At 44.4% G+C, this 13191-nt stretch overlaps 1 protein-coding gene across 1 annotated transcript in view; it reads right to left on the bottom strand.

Moving 5' to 3' along the window:
• The window catches only part of LOC106561400 (neural-cadherin), a 103295-nt gene that overhangs the window by 26637 nt on the left and 63467 nt on the right, over positions 1 to 13191 (bottom strand). The window contains exons 18-23 of the mRNA XM_082956631.1: positions 11075 to 12683; positions 10196 to 10289; positions 8922 to 9106; positions 7280 to 7506; positions 5992 to 6269; positions 673 to 887 (exon numbers count right to left, since the gene is read on the bottom strand). Coding sequence (XP_082812757.1) covers positions 673 to 887; positions 5992 to 6269; positions 7280 to 7506; positions 8922 to 9106; positions 10196 to 10289; positions 11075 to 12683 — 2608 coding nt within the window. The remainder of the gene's footprint in view (positions 1 to 672; positions 888 to 5991; positions 6270 to 7279; positions 7507 to 8921; positions 9107 to 10195; positions 10290 to 11074; positions 12684 to 13191) is intronic.

The following is a 13191-nucleotide window of genomic DNA, read 5'->3' as shown; positions in this document are numbered from 1 at the left end:
CTACAAAGATGAGAAAGTCAATCAATTAACAAGGCTACATTGTTTTAGTTTGAGTGGCTTGACTCTGTATGGGCTGTATGACTAAGCAACCCAATAAATCCAAATCATGCTGAATATCTCCCACACATCCAGTTTGTTATTCAATTCATGCACCTTGGTTGGACTGGGAGGCAGCGACAGTATACATTTGCCATTGTGTAACAGAGGTGGTTTGTTAAACCATACTAGCCTGATGAATAACCTTGCTTGTATCCCCCCAAAAAACAAGTTACAGTGAGGGAAAAAAGTATTTGATCCCCTGCTTATTTTGTACGTTTGCCCACTGACAAAGAAATGATCAGTCTATAATTTCAATGGTAGATTTATTTGAACAGTGAGAGACAGAATAACAACAAAAAAATCCAGAAAAACGCATGTCAAAAATGTTATAAATTGATTTGCATCCACTGTAGCTCCCAGCTAATGCCCATCGCTTAGCTCAGCGGGCTAACGTGTCATATTGAGGCACGCAGACAACCCAAGTTCAAATCCCAAGATGATGAGTAACCTTGCCTGAGACCTAAAATCCAGAGTTACAGTAGGTTCCAGTTAATGCCTAGGTTTTAGCTCAGAGGGCTTTTGTGATCTCCATGACCCGTGTTCAAATCCTGGGTGGGTAATACATTACTCTACCTATAGCCATGTAGTCCTCTGGGTCTCCAGGCTGCAGGGTGGCCAGGGGCCCGCTGTAGAGTAGCAGCCCATCCTCAGCCTCTGTGATGAACTCCAGGGAAAGATGGCTATCAAAGCACGGCCTTATGGGAGGAAACCAGGCATAGCCGTTGCCAAGGAAACTTCGCCTCGTCTGCTGGCATTCAGGACCCTCATGCTGCAGTGGGCACTGGCACCTGTGGTGGCATGAAACAAAAGCAGCCCAGAGAACATTAACAGTGATTTTTTTCCCTATTGAAACATTATGATGGGGCTGGCTCTACTATCATATATCTCTGTGTAAAGTGCTGTGGGATGTGACTATATTTATAAATGACAACATACAGTAACTCTTAGACAGACAGGAGAATAGGACTAATAAAACACACCACATACAGTAGCTGATAGTGCATTAGGCATGAAACACATCAAGTACATATGAATATACTGCATTTAATACATTAGATAGCCTTATCACATTGTTCAGCCTGTGAGCCTCAAAACAGGTTTTGTTGCTGAAAAATCCCTTACAACCTCTCAGCAGCACATCAGATCCCTTTGTTCGAACATGATTCATACTTTTCTAGGTACCCTACATTATCACTGATTCTCAATATCTCCTTGTTTCTGACCCATTACTCTGCTGTGCAGATTCCCTGGCATGGTGAAGTACATGTGTGTGTTAAGCTAGCAGTGGTCCATAGAAGAGCTCGAGTCTGTAATCAAGGCAAAGGAAGGGAAAGGAGAAGTAATCACCGAGAAATCAACCAGAGTGCTTCTTCATGCTATTCCTCCACTTCTTCATGGTATTCCTCCCAACTAGCTCTAGAATTTTTTCTCCAACATAACATTTCGAAGTTGTTGCAAACTTTAAATTTCAAAGTGTTTAAGGTTTTTTAAGGTACATGCTGACCAGACCAGTATCACGCGCATGTTGATTTTGACGCGATCAGGACACGCAGGTTGAAATATCAAAACGAACTCTGAACCAACTATATTCATTTGGGGACAGGTCGAAAAGCATTAAACATTTATGGTAATTTAGCTAGCTAGCTAGCTGTTGCTAGCTAATTTGTCTTGGGATATAAACATTGGGTTCTTATTTTACCTGAAATGTACAATGTACTCCGACAATTAATCCACGGATAAAAGGGTGCACCAAGTTCATTTCTAGTAATCTCCCCTCCTTCAGGCTTCTTCTTCTACTTTGGACTTTATATGGTGGTTGGCAACCAACATTAAGGTACATTACCACTACCAACTGGGCTGGAGTGTGGACCTAAGTTCCTCTTTAAATCACCAATGTGGGTATGTGCTCCTAAAAACCAATGGGAGATGGCAAGTGGGTATATGCTCCTAAAAACCAATGAGGAGATGGGAGAGGCGGGACTTGCAGCGCATCAAGTGTCACAAATAGAACAAAGTTCTATTTTAGCGCCTGGCTACACAAACAGTCATTGACGCGTGCGAACAGTGTTGGTGCAATGATTGAATAACATGTACAGTACCAGTCAAAAGTTTGGACACACCTACTCATTCAAGGGTTTTTCTTTATTTTGACTATTTACCACATTGTAGAATAATAGTGAAGACATCAAAACTATGAAACCAGCATGGCTACCACAGCATTCTGCAGCGATACGCCATCCCATCTGGTTTGTGCTTAGTAGGACTATCATTTGTTTTTCAACAGAACAATGACCCAACACACCTCCAGGCTGTGTAAAGGCTATTTAACCAAGAAGGAGAGTGATGGAGTGCTGCATCAGATGACCTGGCCTCCACAATCACCCGACCTCAACCCAATTGAGATGATTTCGGATGAGTTGGACTGCCTGTCACACCCAGATCTGTTTTTACACCTGTCTTTGTGCTTGTCTCCACACCCCTCCAGGTGTCGCCAATCTTCCTCATTATCCCCAGTCTATTTATACCTGTGTTTGTCTGTTGCCAGTTCTTGTCTTGTCAGGTCTTAGCAGTGTTTTTTCCCGTCTCCCTGCTTTCTCAAGTTCTGTTTCCGAGTTTCCCCAGTTCTGACCATTCTGCCTGCCCTGACCCCGAGCCTGCCTGCCATTCTGTTCCTGCCTGACTCTGACCCGTTTCCAGAACTCTGCCTGTCCTGACCCTGAGCCTGCCTGCTGTTCTGTACCTTATTGACTCTGCCCTGGATTACAGACCTCTGCCTTTGACCTGTCTTTTGCCAATAAACATCTGTGACTCTAGCTGTCTGCATCTGGGTCTTATCCTGAGTTCTGATACCGCCGAGTGAAAGAAAAGCAGCCAACAGGTGCTCAGTATATGTGGGAACTCCTTCAAGACTGTTGGAAAAGCATTCCAGGTGAAGCTGGTTGAGAGAATGCCAAGAGTGTGCAAAGCTGTCATCAAGGCAAAGGGGGGCTACTTTGAAGAATCTAAAATCTAAAATCTATTTTGATTTGTTTAACAATTTTTTGGTTACTACATGATTCCATATGTGTTATTTCATAGTTTTGATGTCTTCACTATTATTCTACCATGTAGAGAATAGTAAAAATAAAGAAAAACCCTTGAATGAGTAGGTATGTCCAAACTTTTGACTGGTATATATGTTATTGGATGTACAGACATTATGGACAGTATGTGATGGGGTGTATAGACATTATGGACAGTATGTGATGGGGTGTATGGACATTATGGACAGTATGTGATGGGATGTATAGACATTATGGACAGTATGTGGATAGAATATTTAGTGTATCTGTAGAATACATAGGATAAAATAGTATATATACAGCAATAGTTGAATATGATGGCATTGACTAGAATACAGTATACAGTACATATGAAATGAGTAAAACAATATGTAAACATTATTAAAGTGACCAGTGTTCCATTATTAAAGTTACCAGTGATTCCAAGTCTATGTACACAGGGCAGCAGGGTGGTAGCCGGCTAGTGACAGTGACTAAGTTCAGGGCAGGGTACTGGGTGGAGGCCGGCTAGTGATGGCTATTTAACAGTCTGATGGCCTTGAGATAGAAGCTGTTTTTCAGTCTCTTGATGGACGTCAAATACTGACTTGTATCACGGGTGAAATGGCTGAGTCCTGTACTTCTTCATGCTATTCCTCCACTTCTTCACGCTATTCCTCCACTTCTTCACGCTATTCCTCCACTTCTTCACGCTATTCCTCCACTTCTTCACGCTATTCCTCCACTTCTTCACGCTATTCCTCCACTTCTTCACGCTATTCCTCCACTTCTTCATGCTATTCCTCCACTTCTTCATGCTATTCCTCCACTTCTTCATGCTATTCCTCCACTTCTTCATGCTATTCCTCCACTTCTTCACGCTATTCCTCCACTTCTTCACGCTATTCCTCCACTTCTTCATGCTATTCCTCCACTTCTTCATGCTATTCCTTCACTTCTTCATGCTATTCCTCCACTTCTTCATGCTATTCCTCCACTTCTTCATGCTATTCCTCCACTTCTTCATGCTATTCCTCCACTTTTTCACGCTATTCCGCCACTTCTTTATTCTATGCCTCCTCTAGTGAATCTGCATGCCTACTAGCCGTAAATAGTAATCAAATAAATGCCTTGATATAAAGAGAAATACATGCAAAGAGAAAAATATCACTTTGGATCCAAAACAGGACAGAATATTCACAGACCCCTGGCGAAACGTGATGTGAGACTAACTGGGCTTGGTAGAAAATGTCAGAGCCATCTATTTTCATGTGGCGTCGTATCTGAGTGGATGGCTCTGCTATGTACAGTTAGGGTCTGTTTTCTCCTTCTGCCAACATCTCCAACTCTGTTTATTCAGCAGAGGGCCAAGACATGTCAGGAATACTGATCCATACAGAGAGAGACGGGATGATTCTGTGGTGTGTGTATGTAACAGTGTAGGTTCCGTCCCTCTCTTCGCCCCAACCTGGGCTCGAACCAGGGACCCTTGCACACATCAACAACTGACACCCACGAAGCATCGTTACCCATCGCGCCACAAAAGCCACGGCCCTTGCAACGCAAGGGGAAACCCTACTTCAAGTCTCAGAGCGAGTGACGTCACTGATTGAAATGCTATTAGCGCGCACCACCGCTAACTAACTAGCCATTTCACATCGGTTACATGTACACACACATGCATACATGGAGAAAGCATGCACACACGTTTGTGCCTGATCATACACACACGTACACACGTACACACACACACGTACACACACACATACACATACACATACACACACACACACACACACACACACACACACATAACACACCTTCCCAGGCATTCTCCATGTGACTCCAGAGAGCAATGCCAATACAAACTCCAGAGCATAGGGCAGGTTTCTTCCTCTGACTGACACGATCTGATAAGGCCAATGTCTCAGACTGGCTATTAAGCTCTCTCGACATGGGATTGGCCCACAATTTGATTTTTCACACACATTCTGAATACACATTGGGTTATATAGCAGCATCTATATTCTGACAAGGGCTCCCTCACAAGACTGCAGACTGCAGCAGATGTGGCAGATAAAAACCGCAGCATGCTTTTGACTAGTGCCCCTAGGGCTCTGGGACACCCCCCATGAGTGTGATCTTCATGTTCTAAGGTCTTAAGGCAGACATCTGTTTGCCTTATTTAACTTTACATGTTCATGTAAATGGTATTAAGTGGGATTCTGAAAGGTTGTCAGCACTTGGGAGAGGGGTGTGTAGTGCTTGTTGTAATCTCACTGGCCCACATTTCTTAAATCCTACCAATTCTCATCATCAAATTAGCTCCATGCTATTTCTTCTGTGATACACCCACATTGGGCCTTGTACTTTTTTTTAAATGGATTTCTGACTGCTTTATATGCTTAGCGTTCAAGGCTCTAGTATATAATTATGAGGCAATTTATCATCAAACTATAGATTTTTTTACTCTGAATTTATTGTCATTCTTCTTCTCTAATTTATTCAGATTGGTGTCATTTCTGATTATGGTATAATTTTCTCCACATCACCATCTGTGTCTAGATTTCCTCCTGATTATTTCTATCACCTTCTCTTAATTATCTCTCAATTGTCTCCGATGGAAGGATATTTATCTTGTGTAATAAATTAATTACAATAAAGACAGGATACGATCGTGTTCGGTAGAGTTAAAGTGGAAGAAAAAGGTTCGAAATAGAATGAAAAAATGAGGAACTATCTGCAGGTGTCCAATAAGACACTCTTGTGTTTTCTGCTGCGATGTGCCTTATGAACAAAACCCAGTTCACATAGTCCTCAGGTATTGCTTTGGTCCCTGCTCTCTGCTCACCTGTACCCACTGAGGGTATCTATGCAGGTGCCTCCATTGAAGCAGGGGTTTGTGAGGTAGGAGGAACAAGCCTGATGGACCCGGTCCCTGGCAGAGCAGCCACACCGGGCAGAGGACATCATCGTCACAGACACCAGTGCTATGTTCCCGGCATCGACCAGGGTGGGTGTGTCACTGACGCTGAGCTGTGTGGAGCAGCCGCCACCCGGCCTGCAGTCTGTGTACACACACTCATCCACCTCTACCTGGGACACGTTCACCCGCAGCAGAGACTGCAGCTGAAGAGAGGGACAGAGAGAGGGGTTGGGGGGAAGAGAAAGAGGGGGATAGAGAGAGATAAAGCCCCTTGAATTGAATTGAGATGTAGAGAAAGAGAAAGAGATGGAGAGAAAGAGAGAGAGGGAATGAGAGAGAGGGAATGAGAGAGAGGGAATGAGAGAGAGGGAATGAGAGAGAGGGAAAGAGAGAGGGAGAGAAAGAGAGAGGGAGAGAGAGTTGGAGAGAGCGAGAGAGAGGGGGGAGAGGGAGAGAGATGGAAAGAGAGAGAGCGGGAGAGTGAAATAGGGAGAGGGGAGGAGTAGATAGATAGATAGATAGATAGATAGATAGATAGATAGATAGATAGATAGATAGATAGATAGATAGATAGATAGATAGATAGATAGATAGATAGATAGATAGATAGATAGATAGATAGATAGATAGATAGATAGATAGATAGATAGATAGATAGATAGATAGATAGATAGATAGATAGATAGATAGATAGATAGATAGATAGATAGATAGATAGATAGATAGATAGATAGATAGATAGATAGATAGATAGATAGATAGATAGATAGATAGATAGATAGATAGATAGATAGATAGATAGATAGATAGATAGATAGGGAAGTAAGGGAGGACAGAGAGTGATGAACCTGGCTGATATTCCTCACACATACAAATATTTACTTAAAAAGAAACGAGTACATCTCCAAAATGGCAGATTTATTTTCAATAAATGAATGAGAACTGAGATAGAGAGACAGAGGGTCGGCGAGAGATTGAAAGAGGGATGGAGAGATAGAGGGAATGAGGTGAGGGTGAGAGAGAATGAGTAAGGAAGCAGTTATGAACACAGAAGGGGGAGAGTTGGTGCGAACAACATTAATGAAAAAGATATGAATGCACATTGCACCTCTTGGCTGATAAAGAAACGATATCGACAACACCAAGCTCTGCTCCCAGAGATGTATGAGCTAAGATCCCTATCTTCAAGATGGGAAAACATTGAGGCGTGTACCTTCTTTGTATGCGCCGCCAGGTATCCATGTAGTTTCTCTGGGCGCAGGTAGCCATCGCTGTGCACAGAGAAGCGCACGTCCAGCGTCTTTGGTCTAACGTCTGTCAGGCTGAAGACGTTGATTGTGCCTGATCTGATGGACAGGTGTTCAGACAAGAAGCCCCTGAACATATCCTGTCGACTCCTCTCGTCCACCCGGGACTGAATAAACTCTCTGGCAGTGATGCCTGCAGAAGTGGGAAATATACACACATACGCACACACACACAAGCACACACACAGACAGAAACACACCTCAGGCATTAGAACCTCAAGAACATTCACTATTTACTGACAGGGGAAGTTGATCAAAGTGAACCCAGTCTTGGTTCAATTAGCAAATAGAATTGATCTATACTGGCCTGACATTGATTCACTCACCCATGTAGTGAAACTATTTAACTTACCGTTCTTTAATTATTTCCACTGAGACCGATTCTTGGCTCCAGTATAAAACATTGACGGCCTCACTGTCAAATAGATTTAGAGGTCGAAGCATTAGCAATGCAATGCGTCTCTTCTAATAATATCGGAGAGGATGAAAAAAGTCCTCTTTAATCTCTACAAAGTGAAATTGATGCCCTGGCATGCCTAATAGCCTTGCAGTCTATTCATAAAATGTATTTTCAAATGTCAAGGACTAACCTGGCAGTTTTGAAATTGACCTTTACATTTGAGATTTGCCCAGAGAGAGCCAAAATACCAAGACATTAAACTTCATATGTTTGTGAAAACGGCACCTGATGTGTAATACACACTGCTGCTTGAAGTGATAGGGACTATAGGTTATCCTAATAGATTTGTTATAAAGTACATACCTCACAGCTTGTAAAGGTGAAAAGGTGAGCTCCTCCGATTCAATGTAAATCGCTTGGATCTTTTGTAAAAGATGAACATAAATCCAATCCATTGAATTTGCTGACTCACAGCGCAGCCTCAGATTTAAAAGTACCAGTTCTAGATCCAGAGATACTCTCTATTTTAAGGTGTAGAAGTCTACAGGTTTCTGTACGTTTTTTATTCATTCATTTTTTTACATAATTTACTCATTCTTCTTTCTTGTATTTTAATCCAGAGAGCAGCAGCTGATTCCCCATGAATTAATATCACAACCTGATTGAATCCTAATGACAAAACCTTGCCTATTATTGTCTTTCTCAAACCAAACATATGTCTCGAAAGCTACATTGTCTATCTCTCCAACAACAGAACGAAGTCAAATAAAAAGCCTGACGTTTGGTGTGGGCGGAAAGATGAGCGATAGAGCACAAGAGAAAGGAAAACAAAAGGAAAAAGTAATTCATGTTGACAGGTTCAGACTCATCATCTCATATAGAGCATCCCTGCTGTGGAGTAACAGCAGCTGAAGTAGCACAACTCTAGTTGCTGAACGATAGGTGGGTCCCTCTGTTGAAAGGGTTCAACATAGAACCCAAAAGGGTTCCACTTGAAACAAAAAGGGTTTTTACCTGGAACCCTATTGGGACAGCGAAGAACCCTTTTAGGTTCTAGACAGCACCTTTTTTTCTAAGAGTATAATCACGAATCATGACATAAACTGTAGAATAGATAAGTACAATGTTGTCACGCTTGAGTAGCTTACCGATCAGACGCAGGGAGGCTGATGAGTGGATGGCCATGTCCTCTAGCTCCCGGACGTGAACTGTGACCCCAGACACCACGTCCGGCCACACCCCGTCCGACACTCCCACTCTGAGATAGTAGCTTCCCGCTAGGGTGTTCTGTCTGATGGCCAGGTGGCCTGAACTCTTGTCTAGAGTGAAATACCTGTAGGGGAGGACATAAATGTGGTGGAAAACTTAAATGACTGGGTGGTATTCATAAAGGGCATACAAAGGAAAACATTTTAAAATACAATGGAAAATGGAAATAAATGTTTCTTATTGGACAAGGCCAAGCAGTCCCTCCATGTTTAAGTGTTTATTCCATGTTTTATTCCGTTTTGTGCCTACAACGCTGGACTACCAAAGGAAATGAACGGAAAGAACAACTGTTCAGTTTCTGCTGGGCGGTAAATTATATTTTGTTTACATCTCCACCAAAGGAGCTCGGTAGTTGTCATAGAAACGGGTCAGGATTGGCATATGAATAAAACAGGAATGTGTAAAATATGCAATTGGGATTTTCTTCTGTTCCCTGACTGTGTTAGATGCAAAATTGCAAACAATCTTGGTATAAATATTCTTGATCCTTGTTCCCCTGCGAGTCCACTAGTTGATATGATACAAATGCATCCTCTGATTGCTCTGATTACATTAACATTTTACATTTTTGTCATTTAGCAAATGCTCTTATCCAGAGCGACTTACGGGAGCAATTAGGGTTAAGTGCATGTTGAACAAGAGGCACTTGTTGGCCAAGTAGGAAATGTGGTGATATTCTCCACCCTTTCCCTTTCTTTGACTTTCTTTGACTGTTACTGTTTATTGTCTCTCCTGTTGCCTAGTCACTTTATCCCTATTTATATGTATATATCTACTTAAATTACCTCGTACCCCTGCACATCAACTCGGTACTGGTACCCCGTGTATATAGCCAAGATATCGTTACTCATTGTGTATTTATTCCTCATGTTATTATCTTTCTATATTTCTATTATTTCTTTATTTTTCTCTCTGCATCGTTGGGAAGGGCTCATAAGTAAGCATTTCACTGTTAGTCTACACCTATTCTTTACCAAGCATCTGACAAATCACATTTCATTTTATTTGACTCTGAGACTTTGAGTGAAAGTAGCTGAAGGTCATATTTATAGGGATACATATTTGCATCTGTCATATATTAACTGTTTAACTGATTAACTGATTAACTGTCCTATTATGACTCACGCTGGTTACAGACAAACATAACACCTACCTCATTCCTTCTGCATCTAAGGTGTAGGTCTTGTTGTCCCAATCATCTTGATCAGGGGCATAGACCTTGCCCAGCGAAGTAGTCTGCATCCTTCCTGTCCAGCGCACACAAAGACTTTGATTTTGTCTGAAAACAACGGTTTCCAAACCAAAAGTGATAGAGGCCCTAGGCTGCTTATCTTCAGCCGTTTTCTTATCTGCTGTTCTGTGATTCTGCTGTTTCTGTTCTTCCTATTATGTTCATGAGTGTGAAGTCCCACTGTCTGGGTTGAATAGGCTTCCAGTACTTCAGATGCGAGGAGCGCTGAGAGTTTAAGGAAGTCAGGGCTATCGCACTATGGATTATGTTATTATCGAGCCCCAGTGCCAGCGTACTGCAGCTGGGTAAACAACCGGGGCCTGTATGAGTCAAGCTGCTGCAGTGTTTCACACAATTACTGAAAACCTAAAAATCCAGGTCTATGATCAGAACTTTAACGGGCCTAACAATCACTCCTGAGGAACACCACAGATCTTATAATGGTCAAGTTAACATCAGGGACAGATACAATTAGCAGAGTGGAGAGAGTGTGTGGGGGTCGAATGTTCTTAAGCCCGAAGGAATGATTTGCAATCAAGAATCATGAAATGCTGCAACAAAATGCTAATATTTGCCCCGGGTGTATCAATTACGAATTCAGACAATACAGAATAGGTACACAGAAAGACAGAAAGAGCACCTCCATGCTGTGCTAACTTGGGTAACAGCCTGGGTCCATATTCACAAAGAATCTTAGATCATGAAGAATAAAAGGGGGGACTTGATCCTAGATCAGCACACCTACTCTTAGAGGCTTCGTGAATACGAATGTCTAAAAGTTGACGGAAAGTTGGGACTCACCCCTCCGGCTGTGAACGTAAATCTCCTTCTCTCCCTCCTGGTGGGCGTTGTCATTCTGGTCGCCCACGGTGATGGTGAGCGTGTTGGTGACCGTCATTGGCGGACGGCCGCTGTCCGTCATAACCACGGGCAGGAGGAACTCCCTCTGGCGCTCACGGTCGAAGCGGCACAGCGCGGTGAGCGTTGCCGTGCCATTGCCATGGTCCTGCAGGTGGAAGTCAGGGGCGTAGAGATGGGGAAGGGCGAGGGAGAAGGGAGGCCCGTTCTCTGGGGAGTCCCTGTCGATAACGTGGAGCAGCGTGGAGGTCTGGTTGAGCCACACCAGCTGTGGAGCAGGGCTGTTCTCCCAGAGGACAGGGGTGTAGGCCACCTCCAGCTCTGGCCCATTGTCATTAACATCAAGCAGGCTCAGCTGGACCGTGGCGCTCCCCGTCAACGCTGGACTCCCGCGGTCTGTCGCCATGACAACCAGCTGGTACTCGGGCATTGTCTCTCTGTCCAGCGGTCGGGACACGGTCACAATGCCGTCTCGGTCCACTATAAAATGACCGTATGGGTCTGACTCCGGGGAGATGCTGTAGACTATTTCCCCATTCAGGTCAGAGTCTGAGTCATTGGCCATCACCTGGGTGATGCTGGTTCCCACGGCAACATCCTCCACTAGAGGGGCGAGGGGGTAGAAGGTGGTGGTGAACACAGGGATGTGGTCGTTCTCATCCACCACCTGGATGATGCAGTGGATGAGGCTGGAGAAGTCAGAGTCCTCCACCTGGATGGTGAGGTTGAAGCGCTGCTCGCCGGGCCTCTCATAGTCCAGCCCCTTCCTCAGCTTCAGACTCCCAGACTGCTCTGCTCTGTGGCTCACCATGTAGAACCTCTCCCGCTGGTCCCCCGCCACCACACTGAAGCCCAGCAGGCCGTGAGGGCCAGAGTCTGGGTCCACAGCTTCCAGCTCCAGCACGGTTGAGTCTGGAGGGCTGTTCTCAGACACACGAGCCCCACACCACTCATCTTTGAACCGGGGGGTATGGTCGTTCAGGTCCATGATGATGATAGTGGCGGTAGCTGTACCGACCATGTCCCCTCCATCCCTGGCTTCGACCACCAGCTGGTGCCGCTCTGCCACCTCCCTGTCCAGTCCGCTGGTCACCACGGAGATGGTGCCCGTACTAGCGTCGATTGTAAATAGTTCCTCAGAATCTGCATCACGGGCGTTCTCGATGATACGATAGGTGAAGATGGCGTTCTGACCCACTGCCGTGTCGTCAAGGTCTGCCGCCGTCATCTCCATGACAAAAGTTCCTGGGGGTGAGTTCTCAGCTATGTTGCCGTGGCAGCCATCGGGTGCGCAGGTGAAAGCGGGCTCGTTGTCATTGATGTCCCACACGTTGATGATGACGTCAGTGAAGCCGGTGAGCCCCTCCCCTTTCTCGTCTGTGGCCAGGACCACGAAGCGCCACACAGCCCGCTCCTCGCGGTCCAGCGTCTTCTGGGCGTACATCTCCCCCGTGATCTCATTAATCACAAACTGAGAGTCCGCCCCCTGACCATGGAGAGAGTAGCGGACGGCGTCCTGGTCTGCATCCTTGTCTGGGTCCGTGGCTGTCACCTAGTGAGACACCCAACTCATCAGCAATCAACATCTAAGTGTGTGTGTGTGTGTGTGTGTGTGTGTGTGTGTGTGTGTGTGTGTGTGTGTGTGTGTGTGTGTGTGTGTGTGTGTGGATATCATAAGGTGAATGCACCAATTTGTAAGTCGCTCTGGATAAGAACGTCTGCTAAATGACTTAAATGTAAAAAAATGTAAATATGTGTGTGTGTGTGTGTGTGTGTGTGTGTGTGTGTGTGTGTGTGTGTGTGTGTGTGTGTGTGTGTGTGTGTGTGTGTGTGTGTGTGTGTGTGCAGTGTGCATACGTGTGTGCCTGTCTTTCGAAGCAAGCATCCCATCAATCTAGCTTTACATCCATTGTTTATGGAATGGATAGCAGACTTGTTATATACATGCATGACATACAGAAGCAAGTAATTGATATTTATGCTTGATAAAGATTATCCTGGCTAGCTGACTGTTTGTGCATTCAAAATGAATCCCTGCCTTGTCAATGAACAAAACAATG

This window comes from Salmo salar, chromosome 10 (genome assembly GCF_965601325.2).
Source record: "Salmo salar chromosome 10, fSalSal1, whole genome shotgun sequence".
Classification (NCBI taxonomy): Eukaryota; Metazoa; Chordata; class Actinopteri; order Salmoniformes; family Salmonidae; genus Salmo; species Salmo salar.
Note: the sequence above shows the minus strand (reverse complement) of the source record. Positions and strands in the feature narration are given on the sequence as shown.